Genomic DNA, 19,686 nt, shown 5'->3' with positions numbered 1-19,686 from the left:
CTCTCATTATGTTTTTACTTATTATTGAATGATAAATGTATATATGACCTAATGGATGGAATGGAAATTTATGGGTTGGGGCATCAATGGTTCTTAGCAATTCTAAACTAAGAATGAAACCCCTATGCTCAGAATTGTGAATTACACCTGTAGATTACACATTTGCAATATGTTGATCAAATGCCTGTCATGGCTATTAGGAGTCCAGGCAAGGTCTTGAAAAAGTATTTGTTTTAGTACTGTCATTTCCATGTTATCTTATTGATTTGAAGAGATAGATCAATTCTAGGTAGTGACCTGGCTTTGAGCCTAAAAAAGTGGCTTAAATCCCGGGGTCATTAGCACAACACTGGAAATTCTAATCCACAGTCACTGGAAAGAAGACCTGTGAAAGCAACTTTAGGTTGTTGGTCGCTCCCTTGGCCATAGCATGAGAGCAAATATGGCCCAAGAGACCTAAAACAACAGTGGGGCCAGGGATAGGCTGTTTGAGTGGCTGAGTCACTTGTCCTTTGAGGTTTTTGTTGATGATGTTGGACATCTAGATGGTGTGTTTATGTCAGTTCCACTTCCTTAATGTGACTTAGGAGGCCAAATCATATCATAGTGGCTTCTCGTCGCATGTTTACCTCGACTGGCTAGTTGCTTGGGTAGATGTGGGAGGAGGGTGTTACACTGGCACCAAACAAGGATAGAAACACATAAAAATATAAGTGAATATTCAGAAAATTACTTATACATATCTTTTTGATAGTGATAGTCATCTTATATATCTTTTCTCTATCACCCTTCAATTTAGCATTATTTGTTGGCTCAACGTTATCATCCTTTAATTCATCCATGTTTCCTAGCTTGTCACCATCACCCTTCAGTTCAACCCTATTTCCTAGCTTAGATATATGTCAGTTCAACACTTACCTCATTTCAATATTGTGGTCAAACTCAACATTCTTTCCTCAACTCACCCTCAGCTTGGATTGACACTGTGTCCTTAGATCAGCCTCAAATTGGATCAATGGTATTTCTTAGACCTTATTTAACTTATTCATCAACGATTTGCTTGCACCATGAGCCACACAAGTGGCCTTATTTATACAAGATCAGTGAGGTCTCAAGGGGTAGATATGACTTGTCTTCTAGCAAGATGATTTAACTTTTGGTTGGGTATATATATTAATACATTTAAAAACATCATATCTCCTCAACTGTGACTTGTAGAGATGACTTGTCATGGAGCTTATCCTATCTCTCCACCTGAGTTCATCCACATCCTTTTCTCACTTGCATACAAATAGGAATAGAGAGCCATAACAACAGCAACTAAGGGAACAAAGAACCCTCCCACAGAGGTGGAAGTACTCGCCCACGTCAACATATTTTTCTCCACATGTGTATTTTTTTGTTTAATTCATAATAAAAGATTTTTCAATTGGGCTTAATATTCATTATTTATGTTTTTATGTCATTTACAGATTTTGTATGCATTATTTTTTATAAATTGGTATTGTGTTGCAGATTTTATTTTTAGCATATTAACTTAAGCATAACTATGGGTTTTATAAGATTTTTATTGTTTTTAGCCTACCTTAGTCAATGGTGATAAAAATGAGTTTTTGGCTCACTTGCTAAAAAAATATACAACTAACAAACACATAGAATTCACTAAGGATCGGCCTCTAGCACCAAACAAGGATAGAAACACATAAAAATATAAGTGAATAATATTCAAAAAATTACCTATACATATATTTTTGATAGCGATAGTTTTATTATATAGCTTGCCTCTATCACCCTTCAATTTGGTCTTATTTCTTGGCTTGGCCTTATCATCCTTTAATTCATCCATGTTTCCTAGCTTGCCCCTATGTCCCTTCGGTTCAACCCTATTTCCTAGCTTAGATCTATGTCAATTCAACACTTTTACCTCATTTAAACATTGTGGTCAAACTCAACACTCTTTCCTCATCTCACCCTTAGCTTGGATTAGCACTCTTTCCTTCGCTCACCCTCATCTTTGAGCACTGCAAGTCACAAAGGTAGCATTAGTGCAAAGCATGGATTGGGTTCGATTAAAACTAATCAAATATATTATAACAAACTGATCTTAGTAGCATTAGATCACCACGTACACCATTAAGATCTTGAATTGTGGCCATTATCTAGTAGCCATTTTTATATAAAGGAACTAGCGAATATTGTAGGTCAGATAATTGGTACTACAAGTGCAGAAGAGCTTCATACAATGCTACCATCGGCCCCAGCACAACCAAAAGTACTTGAACTCTCATGGCTCGAGCTTATCCTATTATGACAACAACACAAATGAAGCAATCACCTACATGAAAATAGAGAAGCAAGAACAACTAATGATCTCATCCATTCTATTTCTTTTGCCATATTGTAAATATTATTTTGTCACAATTATGAAAATGGGGAAGTACCAAAAAATCATGTAAAATTCAATATGAATACAAAAATTTATTTGGAGTGAGAGAAGTCATGAGGTAATGGAAAATTCATGGGGAAGGCGAAGAGTCGCCTACCCATTTGTATAAATATATCCTCATGCATATAGGAAAGGGCTTTTAGCAGTTCTGGGGCTTTTAGAATTTTAGGAGGCTATTATAACTTAGGTGACTCTTAGCACACTTACTCTTCATATTTAGGAGATCGGGTTGTAGTGAGGCTAGGGATTTATTTTGGAGATGGTATGAGAAACCCGCCTTCATCTAGAATCTTGATGGACTTGTGATACATGTACTTTGGTTTTCAACAATATCAATGATAAGCCCTTCAGTTTTGGCAAGATTCTTGAGTACTTTCATGATGGTTGTAAGGCGGTCCGACACTTCTATTATGTGTGCATGTTTGCTTTTACATGAGATATATGTTGATGAACTAATTCATGGCTTAAGAATCACATACGTTCTAATGGATTTCTGCTATTTCATTACATGCATTACATTGGATATTAGTTGTGAACTACTTTGCAATTAGTTTCTAGTACTCTCTTTACTCTTGTATGGTTTTAGCTAACTATATCCTCTTGAGATGTAATTGTTCTTATTGCTATGCTATTATACTCTTGTACTTTGTGTTTTAAGTTTGTCATTTGTGAACTGATTCATATTCACCCTCCAAGTATTTCACACTTGCCTTCACATTAACATCTCTTCATTCACAAGCCAAGAGAAAATAAACAAACATGGTGGAAACCAGACCCACATACTAGATGAGACTCATATTCCAAATAATGTGAAGTATAATTTAGATTTCATAGCAGGGAGGTCTTCTACTAATTGGTGGTGCATTTCGCTTTGTCAACCTTACCTAAATGAAATATAGAGTTTATATTCATTATATAATGTAAGGAAAAACAAATACAACATTAACATTTCTATTTTAATGTAAATAAATAAAAAAATGTCTACATGAGATAAGCCCTATATATCACATATACGACATTAACATTGTTGTTTTTTAATTTAAATGTAAACTAGTAATTGTCCTTAAAGGTATAAAGATACATTGAAAGAATAGAAGATTTGGGAAGATCATTTGACCCTGAACAAATCCCATTGTTAAATTCACACACATAATATTTTCCAAACTCTCTGACGCAAGCACCACGAGGTGAGCCCATTGCTCACAACCTATGCATGATCACAAAGTGTTGATAGACCTTACCCAAGATGTGTCACACCCGACTATCTGTCTTTTCTCTACCACACAGTGCCAACAATCCTAGATTTCCTCTAGGGTGCAAGTTTGATCTCCATCGATGTCCTAGAATCCGATGACTCATTCCCTAGGCCGCACAATGGGTCCTGCTGCAAGATTCCACTAATCTAGTCGACACTACTTCGAGAATATGGTATAGTATCCTAAAACCCAAGGGGAAGTTTAAAATTACTTTGATTTCACTAGGAATGCACATGCCAATAGTTTTAAGGTTGTCATGGCCACATTTGTTGGCTTTGACGATATCGAAGTCTCCCGGGGAGTTCAGAGTAGATATGGCTATTTGGATATGCACAGAGGTTTGGGGTTCCGATGGCATTTGGAGGGTCTCATGTTGATTTTCAGGATACTTTGCAAGAGCATAAGATAATCATGCTCGGGAGGATTATAGTAGTGAGTGTGGATTCAAATGATAAGCCAACTCTTCAGATTTGGTGTGTGAGACTAGTTCCTCACTGCCTTCTTTGAGAATTCTCGGAAAGCTCTGCGCTGACTAGGTTAGAGCTATCAACAATGAGGTTGACATCTTGTAGTTTTCAAAGTGCTAAGAGTTGTTCGTGGTGAAGTTGATGTATTGCACCGTTGAGAGTGCCACACAGTCAAAAATGAAAATTGATGGATCTTATTGGTTGGGATGAATAGTGTATGCCCAACCCAATCTCGCAGAGAGACACATTCAATGTAGAAATAAAAATTCTAGAAAGAAAAGGCATGCTCATTAAATCCTAACTACTATGGACCTAATTGTCTGGGGTGGGTAGGACAAGATAGTGGACGCTGACAATATCAATACCATAATTATTGATCGACTCCACAATCCTTCACCAGTCCAGTTGAGTTTGCTGATGGAGGAGAAGCAACCTCTTCTTTCAAATCCCAATTACCGACATTGGAGATTACTTGCTGACATGACAAAGCTTGCAACTAAAAGTAGATTTGATGCTCCCTTTAATTTTGATAGTTCTCCCCATATTAGAACTCCTTTGACTTCTGCAACTAAGGCTAAACAAAAATCTCCATGGAATTTCTTCACCCTGCACAACAGAGGACGATTACAAAATTTCTCCCCAGATCGAGAAGCGATGTCACTGCTACTTCTTCATTAGTTGATGAATCCCAGCAAATATCTTTAATGAGAAATGTGAGTGCTTTGCCAAAGGGAATCCATGCGGGCTTCACTAGCGGAACAATACCATACCATGCATGTTCATATTGAGGAAAAAATGACATAATATATTGAGTATATAATAGGGGTAAAGGGTTTTTATATTGGATGGTATAAAAAATGGAGCTTAAAGTTGATGAAAATATAAAGGGGTATAAAAAATGGATACCTACAATATCAGTGAAAGTAGGGGTTTTTTAATTAAGAAAGTGTATTTGGTTCGTATTTGTAGAGGGTTAAATAATGTGATTTTTAGAGGAATTTTCCAATATGTAGTCAAATTAAAGGTATTGTTTAGTATTTCACCAAAGCATCTCAGAGCTTCAATGAGTAAAACCTATATGAGAAAATCAATGAAGAAACCAGAGCAAAGAAACCAAAATCTCTGGTCATCAATGTGAACGACGATAAGATAATTCCAACACATCAAACGAAGAAAGCTTTTGAGATCAAGCTTGACGCTTGCTATGGTGGCGCTTTCAAGAATTTTGTGCGTTGAGGCCATGGCCAGACCCGAATTGCGCTCGACCTCATCCATCGTCAAGTAGGTTGTGATCGACATTGTGATCTATTTGTCGAATGACGTGGGGATTTATATGTGGATGCAAAAAACAATTCAAATGCCAGAAGACTTTTTTGGTTGTGGACGGCCTGTATTTCTAAGTGGAATCGCTATGAGGTGATGAACAGATACATTTTTTTTTCAGGGAGAAATCCTCATATGGCCGAAGCCTACAGATTTTTACAATCAATATGGCCGAAGCCAGCGGAATACGGCATAGCCGTTACAAATCGCCGAAGCGAGGGGGGCCACAGTGAACGCCGCCGCAGGATTCGAACACGGCTGGGGGATGCCAAAGCCAACCGCCCAACAGATACATTATCGAAGTGGAGAAGTGGCGAAAGTGGATTTGAATCGAGATTGGCTCCAGCTTTCTGAATGGTGGGTGTGTGTAAGGGTATGAGTGCCACGTAGTACCACATAAGACGAGACGTACCTGAGATGAACATTGTTGTGTTTGTAATTTGGATATAAATTACCTATGTTCAATTCAGCACATAAGAATAGACACCAAATTAACACAGTCAATGCACGACATCAGGATAGACAATAAATTGTCTACATTCAATGTCCTAATAAATTGTCTACATTCAATGTCCTACAGAAGAATAAGCATACATGACGTCGGCGCGTTTGTAATTTTGATGCTGCCGTGGCACAAGCTTTGCTTCTCCGACGGACATCGTTAAAACCATCCACCACGGTTAACATTCTGCAAGATCTCGAGAGCATCAAGCAGAAGAAAAGAAAAAATGGGTTTAGAGAGCCAATCTCAAGCTAATTTTGGCATCGATGCAGCCTTCATCCAATCCCTAGAGCATCGTCCAAACGCCAAACACTGCGACTTCACGCTCGATGATCAAATCCCCATCATAGATCTTTCCCCTCTCAACTCCTCTACTCCACCGCACGCCTCCACCTTGGACTCCCTCGTTGCCCAAATACACGCAGCTTGCAGGGACTGGGGATTCTTCCAAGTCATCAACCATGGCGTCTCCCCACACCTCCTCCATACAGTCCAATCTGAAGCAGCCAGTTTCTTTTCCCTCCCCTTGCAAGAAAAAGCCAAAGTGAGGAGAGATTCCGAAAACCCATTGGGCTATTACGACACAGAGCTCACAAAAAATGTCAGGGACTGGAAAGAGATCTTCGATTTTGCGTGCCGAGGCTATTGGCGCCTTCCTTCGAGTTTCGGACTCGAGTCCGATGAGATTCGAACAGTGACAAATCAGTGGCCGCAGAACCCACCTGGCCTAAGGTCCTTATTAATCCCAGAGCTGTACTTATGCATAGCGAGGTATCGATTCCCTGGAGGGCCAATCTTAAGAAAGAGTTTGAGATTCGCATCTCCGTGGATTTGATATCTCTCACCACAATTACCTACCCGTATATATTTGATATATGACTTCTAAATTTTTGATAGATATTGACTAGTTTGCAATGGTTTGTGGATACAGGGAGGCCTGCGAGAAATATGCAGAGGCCGTGGAGAAGCTTTCTTTCAGATTAGTGGAACTCGTATCTCTGAGCTTGGGGTTGCCAGCTGATTATTTCAATTCCAAGTTTGAGGAACCAACTTCGCTACTGAGGGTGAATCATTATTCGCCCTGCCCTGTGCCAGAGCTGGCTCTGGGAGTGGGTCGCCACAAGGACATTGGGTCTCTCACTGTGCTTGCTCAGGATGATGTTGGAGGGCTGCAAGTCAAGCGAAAAGATGGAGAATGGATTGGAGTGAAGCCTATCCCCAATTCCTTTGTCATCAATGTGGGGGATTGCATGCAGGTGATCAGTTTTGTTTTACCATTCATGCCTAACTATCTAGTGCATGATGAGTTCTCATATGAAACAGGCTTTAACACCTTGGTTAATGCAAGATACGTTTGGTTAAGGACAATTCACTAGACTGGAAGTGAAAGATATTGATTTATGAGTGGTCATATATAACTTACAATCATTCTGGCAGTGGTGCCTTGGAATTAACTTATTTTGTTTAAGCATACTATAGTTTCTTGGAATTAACTTATTTTGTTTAAGCATACTATAGTTTTCATAGAAACAAATTCACAAAATCAAAATTAATTTTTCTAAGGGATTTTGTGTTGTGCAGGTTTGGAGCAATGGCAAATACCAAAGTGTAGAACATAGGGCAGTGGTGAATGACAAGAAAGAAAGGTTTTCTATCCCATTCTCTCTTTCTCCTTCGCATTATGTTATGATGGGACCTGTACCTGAGTTGGTCAATGAGAAAAATCCGCCCAGATATAAAGAATTCAATTGGGGGAAGTTCTTCCAGAAGAGAAGGGACAGCAATTTCAAGAATTTGGGCACAGAGAACATTCAAATCCATGACTTTTATATTTTCCAAAATTCCTCTGAATAAGATCCTCATCTTTTTCCAAAATTCCTCTGAATAAGATCCTCATCTTACTAGTTTAATATTTGTATGCTTTTGTATTTAACCGCCTACTTATTTGGTTAGGAATTCTTATTGATGTTGGTAAGCTCTTATAGTTTCAAAGATAATGGATCTCCACAGCACACAGAATACCGTTGTACTTGGAATCTACTATTTGTACTTTTCCTTCGAGTAATCCATAATAATCTTATTTGTCTGTACTTTTCCTTCAAGTAATCCATAATAATCTCATTTGTCACACTGAAGATGACTTGGGCAGATTAATAGATTTCATTTTTTACTATGATTTTGGCAAATAATTTTCAAAGAAGTGATACCAATCTTATAGTGTGGGTATTGACCATATGTCATTTATTACTAGGCAGAATCAAACTTGAGAAGTTTGAAACTTCTTACTGCAAGAAAGAATCAAACTGGACACTTTCCGTTCTTTTAGTATTTTTTCTCAAAAGGTATTTCCATTAAAAATTTGAAAATTGTATTAATTCCCTCTAAAGATCTAAATAGGTCAAATGGACTTGTTACTACAATCAACAATAATTACAACAAAAGAGCAGTTTGCAAAAGGCATACCCTAAAACGAGTTGAAATGAAAAGAAAAATGAGTAGAAGAAAAACAGAAAATGAATTGACATAACATTGGCCACGAACAACAAAAACCTATAAAGTGAAGGAGAGCCTCTAAAGAAACATGACCTGGATTAAGATGTAACTGCCATGGGAGGAGGCAGGGAGTTGGCTCCACACATCATTGAAGTCAATGGTGTAAATGTTAGCACTAAGGGCCTCTCGAACAATGTCTTCTAGAGAGTGGTCTGGCCTGGACATAGGTTCTTGAGAAGTAACCTTGGGTGACATTTACTGCTCTTGATGATGGCGAAAAAGTCCTAATGGAAGGAAAGAAACTAGTGATACATCTTTGAGCAATTTCGACATTTTGTGTTTTCAAATTTTCAGCACTGGTAAAACATTTTGATTTGTAATATTTTCCTTTTCATATTTAACAACATATTAAAATTACATCAAAGAACCATTTACAAAGAAGGAAGATGTTGCTTATCAAAATTTGGTCTCTAATTGGCAATCTGATTTTTTTTATTCTGATTGATCAAAATTTGATCTCTGATTGACAAAGTCTTATTCTCTGTTCTGATGATCAAAATTTGTACTCTACTATGTAGCCCTCTTTGTGATGTTGACTTATTCTTCTCTAACGGATCAAAATTTGTACTCTCTACTATGTAGTCTTATTTGATGATTTTTGGACATAATTTATCTTATCTTATTATCGGAGTGGAATTAGGCAAAGATAGGTGGCATTGAAACTCTGAATTGCATAGGTTGTGAAAAATAGATGGACTTGTATCCACTAAAGAGTCTTATAGTGAATCACAAAAATGGGGAAATCATAATTTAACTCTCTAAATCATAGAACAATCAGCGGAGCAAGAAATATAGTTTTTAAACTCGAACTTGGTTGTGGGTCAACTTGGATTTAGAACTACTTAATCTAATCCCTATAAGTTATAATATGGTAGAAAATGTTTAACTTGCCCAATCAATGATTTTGATTTCAGTGAAGGGTATGTTTTTTCTATGGCCATGACAAGGGATTTCAACGATTAATACGACCAAAATCGATGTACATAAAGGCCTTGGTGCTCTTGATAAATGCCAAATACATAACCTCATATGTGGTAGAATCCAATGAAAATGTTGCAATCCTACCAATCCTATAAGCTTGAAATCTTTGAACTCGCTAAATCTTGAATGGAATATGAAAGTATATTTTTTCGTATAAAGACAAATGAGATTGTAACTACTCTAATTTTTTTTGAAACAATTAATGGTAATGTTTAAAAAATTAAGTAGAATAATAAAAGGAAAAACATCACCATTAATTGTCATTGTATTTGGTCAAACCCTACTAAATAGAAACTGAATTTTGCATGTTGGTGGGTTTAGTGCCTACTTGAGTCCAATTGGTATATTCTTGGTCGAGTAGGGCTAGTTTGGTACAAAACCAACCAAATCAAGATTTTTCTTCACTATTTTGATACCAAACAGACCCTCCAACCTAAACATAAGCCAAGCTTGGTCAAGTTAACTAAGACCACTTTTTAAAACAGAAGCAAAAGTATGGAACAAACACACCAATGTTTGTCAAAAAACACCTTATGATAGGATGAAAATCACTTGTCAAAAGAAATAGGAAGAACTCTCCACAATATAGACAAATACAACATCATTTGAACCAATACTGTATTTGTACTTTAGTTGCTTCAGTGTAGTAAGCGCTACATTGAATGACAAAGGTGTCTTATAAATAGCTTATATGTCTTACAGAAAAGTTAATGCCAACTTTGTAGTTCATATATTCTAATAGAAGTGTTTCTAGGTAGCAATTTCAACTCATATGATTGGAAGCACGAGTTTTAATATCAGCGTGGACAACCCAATATTTCCCCAAGTGTCAAAACTAGCTATAGTAGTAGTTTGATATTTGGTACATTTTTAAAAATAGAACAATAGTTCACTTCACAAATGGTTGGTTTTAATTGGGACCAATAGCTGGAAATGGCCAGATACACTCTTAAACCATGTATAATGAATAACTTAATGAACCAAATACAACTCAAGAGTTGGAATGTAGTATTAACGAGGATGGGAAAGTTGAATTATAGAATCTATCGTTGATCTAATGACAAGTGAAATGACGATAACCAATTATCTATGTCATTTTACAATTTGTATCATTTTCATTATATTTAATATATTATATATGACCTATACTTGGTGTCCAAGTTTAATATTTTTTTAAAGGATTGGTTAGAAAAATTAGGTTCATTAGGTAGTTGTAGTGACTTGACATGGTACTTTTTATTCAATAATGTTTATAGTTTCTACATTTGAATTTTATAGATCGTCAAAATTTGTTATATTAGTACCATATTAATTGGTACAATTTTAAAATCAAAACATTAGTTTATCTCATAAATGATTGATTTTGATCAGGGATTGTTACCCACCCATATGTCTAGGTAACTCTAGGAGAAAAAAATTCTCCTAGGATGCAGTTTTCCAACCAATGGTCCTGTCATGATCCATAAATAACTATCCTCTTATGTCTCTCATCCACTTCTTCGTAAATGTATGCTTTTATATAGCTTACTCTTCTAATGAAGGGGAGACATCTATTTTGAGGTATACTGACTATTTTTGAATTCATGTTCTTTCATTTAATGTTTAAGCAGATTCTAATATGGATCGCAGGTTGATTTGAATAATAAAAGACTATTGGATGTAAACTTGTTCTCTTGCTTCACATTAGTGGCTATCATTTTCCCTTGATCCAGAGTGACCTTCCTTGAGGCATTTCTTTCATTGTATAGGAGGGACACAAATATGAGACTTTGATTAATGTTTTGTTTCCATGGTAAACTTCACACTTTCCATCTCCTTCATGTATCCACATCCCATCTTCGGGTTTATTGCTATCTATCACTCATATTGGTTTCTTGTTTTCCTCATCCTTGAGTATGGGCTTTGAAGCTTTTCCCTAAGAGGTCGATGCAATCAAAAGGAAAGAAAAACCATGAGCCAAATATCAAAATGAAAAAATGTGGCAAGGATAAAATAAAGTGTGTGGACAAAATTCTCGTCTAAGCTCTACTCCCCTCATTCTCCCTTGTATTCGAGGCTAAATCATGATCTATCCAAATGAAAAGTAATTTGAATATACTAACCCCGATGAGCAAATAATTTATTCATATTTAAGGGGTAAATAATGAATTAATGGAAGCTTGTAATATAAGCTATATATGTAAAATTATGATGAAAAAGAAATACACAGGGTGTGGTAAAAATAGGTCAAGGAAAGCGGTAATTTAGGCCCTACGATTTCTCCCTCATCAGATTATAACACGCAAATATGTTGTGAACTTGATAGCCCAATACAAGACAATGACATCCTCCATTAAGTAAACCCTACATGATGTCAGTGATCACTTACACCTATTAATTGATGAATTAGCTTAGAAATTATTCTTCCCCCTAAGGTTTGGAACACCTAATTGAGCCTTATAATAACCCTTCCATACCTAAGTAGGGTAACATGTTTACAAATAATAAGTTAGAATGATATTTGAAGATGATGCTTGTGTGAAGTACTTTGGTTCCTTTTACATTGAATATGGTCCACTCTAACGCTCTGATGGTTCTTGCACCCATGATCTTGATCTTAGTTGATTTTGTGAGTATGTGTTAGATATGTGCTCCTAGATATTGCTTTAATCCCTTGAGGGATTGCATGATGATTCTATTGGGATAAGGAATTACTGAGAAGGGGGTGAATCAATAATTAATGAGGTTTTAGAATTTTAGGCTCAATTCTTAATTTCTTTTCAATCTTGGAAATTACTTATGTGAACATTCTTAATACAATATATAGGACGCAATGTAAACCATTCACATGAACACACAATCCATTAATTGAGTAGCATGCACATATTGACACAAGTATTTTTATGTGGAAACCCAAAGGGAGAAAACCACCAATATGTTTGTTATTATGATGTAATTTAAGCTCCTACTTAATTACATCAAGTTGTTTGTGAGCACCCACTCACAAGAGGCCCCAAACCCCTTTAAGATAGCAAGCCACTACTTTCCAAGAGGCACCAACCTCTTATGAATGCAAGCCACCACCTTCTCTAGCCAATTGTTCTACTTTTCATACAATTTTCAGATTGTGAAAACAAAGGCCTATACAAATTCACAAAAATATGAAACCCGCACAGTTGTTCCACACAACACCTTTCTTTCTTTTATGCAGTCCTTTTTACACAACACACTTCATTGCTCAATTAGTTATAGTCTCGATGCTCAATTTCTCTGTATAACTATAAGCTCTCAGCCACAATCACCCTTATTCTCACTATTGGTTACTTACAACCCCTCACACTATTCCCTTTGCACATAAAAATGCTTCACCACTAGACTTAATGATTTATGAGCCTTTTTGTTCACCATAGACACAGTGCACAACACTCCCTGTAAGGTCGTCAACCACCACATTTAATGCACACTATGGCACATTGGTCTTTAATTAAAAGCCTTGGTATGGGACTGGTTCATTCAACCACTAGCACATGTATGGTCTTCATTCTACTGACATATATGAATACTTAGCCTCTATTGCTTAATTAATTTTGTGATTGACCTTCAAAGTGTTCTTCTTTACAGAGAATTAACTCTCATTCAAAATGTTTATGGGAAACCTTATCACTCTATTACATACAACTTCTCGACCATTGTATCTATATTAATTCAAGGACCGGACACGTGAGAATTACTTTCATTTAATTCTTCATGCCGTGCAAGGAAGGCAAGGGAGGGGTTGTTTAATTTTAACTAGACCCATAAATTAGCTCTGCAAGTCATGGTCCTTGTTTCCTTGGCCTAACGAACTCTGTAATCACCATTGATTTTATTAGCCAATCCTGTGCATTCAAATTGTGTAAATAAAATAGTTGTTGACTTGTTCAATGTTGTTAAACATATGCCCAAGGGTGCTTCAACTCTTAAGTATTTCTCATCATATTTAGCTCGAAGGCCGTTGGTCATAGAAACATGTAAATGCGCCACGAAACCACCACATAATAGCTCCCGAACGCCTTCCTTCACTATAGCCCTGAGGGATTATTCACTAGCATTGAACCTTCTACAACCATGGTCACCAACCACACGTGAAACCACATCTTGGCGTTAAGCATTGGCCCCCGACGCCTTTTACCCTGACACTCCTGTAATACGCACTTTGAAACCTTCTGGGGTCTGCCCTACAAGATTACGTGTCGCATGGGGCTGCCTTGCACCTTATCCCATTCGTCTCCAACTCCATTTGTACACACCAACGTGTCCTGACCTATCATCCCGTCGCTTTCTTCCTTTCCCCGTTTAATTTCCTCTAGGGTCAAGCCTTAGGGATGAAGCGTCCCATGGGTCTACCCTTTCTCTTCTCTCATTGGTCTGTGGTTTCGCTCGTATGTGCTGATGTGTCCCAACACTGTCATCCTACCACTTTCTCCCTTGCCCCCTTTTATTTCCTCTGGGGTTAATCCTTAAGGATGATGTGTCCTATGGGTTTGTCCTTTCTCTTCTCTCATTGGCTTGTGGTTCCACCCATATGTGTCGATGTGTCTCAATGCTGTCATCCTGCTGCTTTCTCCCTTACCCCATTATATTTCCTCCGCAGTCAAGCCTCAGGGATGACATTTTCTATGAGATCACTTAACACATTTTGCAATGGTCCTTTGCTCTACCGTAATTGTCTCCACCTCTCCTAGTGCCTAGTCAGCTTGCAACTCCCATGTTGTGCTCTTTGATTTCCTCCAAGGTAAGGTCGCAGGGATTACATCATTGTTGCCACATGGCACCAAAATATTGGTCCAAGTGTCACACATTTTTGGCCCACTTGGGCACCCAAAAATGTTGAAACTATGTGCCACGCGTTCTCTGTACTTCCACATCATGCTGACATCATCCCTAGCTTCAACTATTGTGTGCCCTTTGAATATTCTGGGGTAATCCCATCGTGATGACATCATGCTCATGTCTGCGTGACTGTTAGCAAAAATTGTTTGTGGTTTTGTGTCCCCTTGCAGGTTGTTTGCGGTTTTGAGGGCAGGGGCTGGCACAGTAGTCTTTGTGATCGATCTTGATATCAACAATATGACAAACTTGCTTTGTGTCACCCCTTATACATGTTAAGAGTTGAGTAGGTAGGCTCAGTACAATATCCCCAATGTGTCAGAGGGAACGTGTGGCAGCAAATCTTCCTAGCTACAACCCTGTCATTTAAACGACCACCTCCACCAATGTTTCTACCACATTTGGCAATGCCGCTAAACTTAAAAGTTCTCCAAAGGATCCTCGAACCACTTTTAGGTCATCCCTTTTAAATTTGAGGGTTTTGACTTTGGCTAGAAATACCTTACACTCAAGAAGGTCATTTACAAATTTCCACATACCATTGGAAAGCTCTTTTTGAGCACTATCCAACTATGCCACATCCAAGAGAATATGAGACAATATACTGAGGAAAATTATCCTTCAAATATTAAGACTCTGTAACCATCATAGGTATAATATTTTAGCTTCTTACCTCATCCTACTATGATGATGGTTCTCTACCAAGGACTGCAACAACCATGGGACTCCCCCTGAGCTTGAAATTAATGTTAACTTGGTTGACATCAATGCCAACACACTGGATGCCACCAACCATTCGGACATTGCTAACTTCCCAACAATCTCCCTCTTTGACATTAGTGGAAACAGACCGAGATCCTCCTAAAACTAGACCAAGCTCCCCATAAAACCAAGCATGTTTTTTCACCATCTTTGTACTTCCATTGGCATCAATAAAATTATCCCCCTTTGACATCAATGGCAAAGGATGAACCCAAAATCTCCCCATGAAACTTTGCAGCCTACTCTTCAATTGATTGCACATGTTGAGTAGCTTCCAATGCTCATTGTGAATGAGTCATTTAGTTGGAGGAGAGACAAATCCTATTTGTTGTCTAAGATATTCAAATGGTTCTTGTGCTAGTGGCTTAGTGAAAATATATGTAAGCTACTCATTAGTGGCCACATATTCAAGTCGAACAACATTAGCAGCGAACCATTCTCTTAAAAAATGAAATTTGATGGGAATGTGCTTGGTCTTTGAGTGCATGATATGATTCTTAGAAATGCTAATAACACATGTATTGTCACAGATTATTGGAATTGAATCAGTCAAGTTTACCTTGATGTCCTTTAAGGTCTGCTTCATCCACAAAAATTGTGTGCAACAAGTGGCAACAAGAATTTACTCTGCTTCAGTTGTTGATAATGAGGTTGAGTCTTTCTTTTTACTGACCCAAGATACTAAACAATCTCCTAGAAAGGATGTTGCTTTAGAGGTGCTCTTCATGTCATCAACACTGCTTACCCAATCAACATTAGTATAATCCTTTAACTTAAAATCTCTACTTCTAGCATACCATAACCCATAATTTTTTGTGCATTATAAGTATTTTTAAATCCTTTTTACAACAATGACATGGCTTTCGCATGGTCAGACTTGAAATTCAACAACAAAACCTATTGATTGCATGATGTCAGGTCTTGGGGTTGTGAGGTACTATTGGGTGATCTAATTGACTATTAAATTACTTGCATTTATATGTCAATCCATGTACGTGAACTTGTGAAGTAAACATGCACTGTATGTGCTAGGATAGCTACTTTCAATTCAAAGAAACTAATCTAATTGCACATGAGGATTTAAAAATGTTTATGACTAAGTTTTGATAAGCATATGCACATTTTTGTCTTAAAAGGCCAATGAATTCAAAATCAAAACTTCGAAATTTAAGTGAACTTTTAAAGAAAACTATACTATCAAAACTTCGAGATCTATTCTAATTGGACAAGAAATTGAAATCCATTATATTAAACAATGAAAGGAAATCTAACTATCAAATTAAAAACACAACTATTCTATAAAACTTGGAATTGGAAACTATTTAAGAAAGTAGTGAAAAACAATAATATGTTGACAAAATTTCAAGTGCAAAAGCCTCCATGTCTGATTAAAATGATGACTAGAACAAACATGAAAATGAAAGAAATTCTTGGAAAATACTTCAAGGAAAGTGTTTTTTGGATTTTTAAGTTTATATTGAGCACTCAACTTGTAATAGACAGAAAGAAAAAGAAAGCAAACTATATTGAAAGCAGAGAATTCAAACATCTAAAAAGATTAAAAACTAAATCAAATAAAATAATGAAAAAAATGAGATTAAAGTGACAACTATACTATTTCACAACTCCACAGGGGGCCCTCCCGGTGAGTGTGAGGAATTATAAACTCATCACTTGACTCAAATCACCAATTTCATTTAGAGCTACGCCATATCAGAGATTGCATTCATTGAAAAAAACAGAGTTCTTCTTCTTCAAATATCAACAATAATTACAACTTAATATTCATCATTGACATCTCCTCTCCTCTCATCAAAGAGACTACAATTTATAGAGTTTTGAGGCAATTAACAAACTCAAAATTTTCTTGCTTGAGTTCTGGTCATGAGATAAGTTTTGAAAATAAAATCCAATATTATTTGATGGATCCTTGGATCAAAGATATACCTGTATATGATAAGAATGATCTCCCTGCCACAAGTTTTCTAAATAATAGCTCGTTCCAATCTTTTTGGTGATTGTGCATTGCATGACGAATTAGAAAACAATTTATCCACGTAATCTACAAAACAGGTCTCCAAATAACCCCAAAATATCTCAAATGGTAACGATTTTTGGAAAATTGCACATTAAGAACCTAATTGGGCCCGTGCTAGAAAACACCCATGATTTAGTTTTCCAAAATTCATTTTCATTTTCTCAGAAAACGTGTTTTAAGTTGACTGGTCAAAAATACTGTGTTTTTCCCTTGATATTTTGCTGGAGCTCTACACGTGCAAGAGGGGTGGAATTTGACCAATACAAATTCATATTGGAGCTTCTATAAACCAAGTCCAAGTGTCAAATTTCCTTCTAGAGTGGTGCTACTACCTCAACCATGGAGATAGCTACGGAAACTTGACTAAACTACAGAAACTTGAACTGTCAAACTATCATTAGTAAAACCATGCATACTTCTCCTTAATCTACTAAAATAAAGGAAAACGATGTTAATTAACCACTTACACATATAGAGGCACATCATGAATAATTATGGTAAAAATGGTGGCAAGTGAGTGAAATGGTGTAATGGATGGTTGAAAGTAATGACTTAATGAATGGCAAAGGCAAGTGAGAATGATGACAAATAAGTGACCCAACATCTCCCCCACACTGATATCTTTGCATGTCCTCATGCAAATTGAGTCCCAAAAATGAACTTATATACCTCTTTTCTTTATCCACACATGGTTGTCCTATTTCATTCTTGGAGAGTGTTGTTTTAAAATATGTTGGTTGATCTTTATCAATGAATTTCTTCTTATATCACCTGTCTTTTCTCCTTGACATCACGAGAGCATGAATCCTTGATAATTGCTTGATTTCTTCGATAAAATAAAGATTTGTTTTTTACACTTCACTAAAGTTGATAGCAAGTCTCATCTCCATGGAATAAAGCTAATTTCTAGCACCCCTTTCTTTGATACCTAAATCTGAAAGTTGAATGTTTCAATGGAAAATGAAACATCAAAGAAAATAAAAGAGGAATGCACACCATGGAAAATACAACTCCCAAGAATTTATATCTAATCCAAATTAGTTTCTCCCAAAATATACTATTTTGTATTTTCCTTCTATTGTATTCATCTCAGAATCCACGTCACTCAATTGTGTTGCAATTAGACCATAAAGTGTCCAAGAAATGGAGTTGAACCAATAAAACCATCTCCACCATACAAGATTTTTCAACCAAGGGACAATGAACCCATAAAAGAGATTCCAAGAGGAATAAAAGGTTGATGAAATGATTGAAGCAATGTGGTAACCTAGAGGATTAGAGGAAAATTTAGCCTAAAAGTGCCCATGAAATTTTCACATAATTTCCATGTCATAATATGTAAACCAATCAAAATCCCTTAAATTTAAAAAGAGGTACATGTAAATATTTTGGAGGGAAAAAAAAAAAAAAAACTATTTTTTTAATTGTATTTTTGGCTTATCTCCTTATAGGTTTACTCAAATTTCAACGTAGACCCATATTGATAAAAAATGCAGATACATTAAAAAACGATTTCAACACAATTTTTAAATGTATGTGCAATTTTTATCAATGCGTGTCTTCTCAAAAGTATGCATAATGGGTACTCGTTGGATGTAGAATTTAATTCTGTATCCAATGAATGTCTACACTTGAAATTTGAGTAAAGTTAAAAGGAGATAAGCTCAAAATACAATTAAAAAAGTAGTTTTCTTCTTTTCTCTCCAAAATTCATAACTACTATTTTATCATTTTAACTATTATTTATTATTTTTTCTTAGGAGGCCACTTTTACGCTGAAATTTCCTCTAATGTAATAACAACTTAAATTATCCCAAAGTAGGTGAAGTAGAGGAAATTGAAAAATATGAAGAAGAGGAACCATAAATTTTTGGCAAATGTCCACTCGAGAAATCATGGAGCAGGTTCAAACTGATTTGCATTAGTAAAAGTGAGTAACAACTTACCACATCCAAAGCTTAACTCAATTTTTTGCAATGTGAATCATGTTCATTACCATACTTTTGGAGGTGTGCCTCAAATCCTTCTTTATGCATGTTGAAATAGGGTAATGTCCTCTACATGAACCTTGATGAATATGCATTGAATGTGTAAAGAAAATAAAGCATTTTGTGTTGCTTCTAAACATCTATTGCATTTTCTTTATGATATGAAAAGAAACCACTGTCAATTTAATTATTTAATTATTTTTTATTTTTCAATTTTATTTATTTTTAATTTTTTAATTAATTTTTTAATTTTATTTATTTTAATTTTATTTTATTTATTTATTTATTTTTTTCCAGTGTGCTGCATATATTCTTGCAAGATAGCATCCTTGCGATCTCATACTCATAGAAGAAAAAAGTGTGCAACAATTAATACAAATGTGCAGACCACAAAGCACTTATCATAAGCACATATCATCAATTAGATTTTGCTCCAAACCCTTCAAATATAGACTCGAACCTAGCTCTTAAGCACATCATATTCAAATTTACAAAAGCTAGTAGATTGATATCATATTTCAA

The 19,686-nt window shown here is 36.2% G+C and overlaps 1 protein-coding gene across 1 annotated transcript; it reads left to right on the top strand.

The window, feature by feature from the left end:
* Positions 1–6,146: 6,146 nt before the first annotated feature.
* LOC149192506 (protein DOWNY MILDEW RESISTANCE 6-like) lies at positions 6,147–8,084 on the top strand. The gene is made up of 3 exons (XM_089404628.1): positions 6,147–6,726; positions 6,926–7,250; positions 7,576–8,084. Exons 1-3 carry the CDS (start codon positions 6,221–6,223, stop codon positions 7,846–7,848), a joined length of 1,104 nt encoding a protein of 367 aa, XP_089260754.1. The 5' UTR covers positions 6,147–6,220; the 3' UTR covers positions 7,849–8,084.
* The last annotated feature ends 11,602 nt before the right edge of the window (positions 8,085–19,686 follow it).

Source organism: Pinus tabuliformis, chromosome 2_2, assembly GCF_031772625.1.
Source record: "Pinus tabuliformis cultivar Carrire ecotype Pingquan chromosome 2_2, CPIR1, whole genome shotgun sequence".
Lineage (NCBI taxonomy): Eukaryota > Viridiplantae > Streptophyta > Pinopsida > Pinales > Pinaceae > Pinus > Pinus tabuliformis.
The sequence above is the reverse complement of the archived record's forward strand: the minus strand, read 5'-3'. Positions and strand labels throughout refer to the sequence as shown.

Excerpts from the sequence above, each read along its gene's own strand:
- LOC149192506 (XM_089404628.1), top strand. The coding sequence starts at position 6,221 with ATGGGTTTAGAGAGCCAATCTCAAGCTAATTTTGGCATCGATGCAGCC. Across the intron at positions 6,727-6,925 it reads CAGAACCCACCTGGCCTAAG|GGAGGCCTGCGAGAAATATG; the intron begins GTCCTTATTAAT and ends TTGTGGATACAG. Across the intron at positions 7,251-7,575 it reads ATGTGGGGGATTGCATGCAG|GTTTGGAGCAATGGCAAATA; the intron begins GTGATCAGTTTT and ends TGTGTTGTGCAG.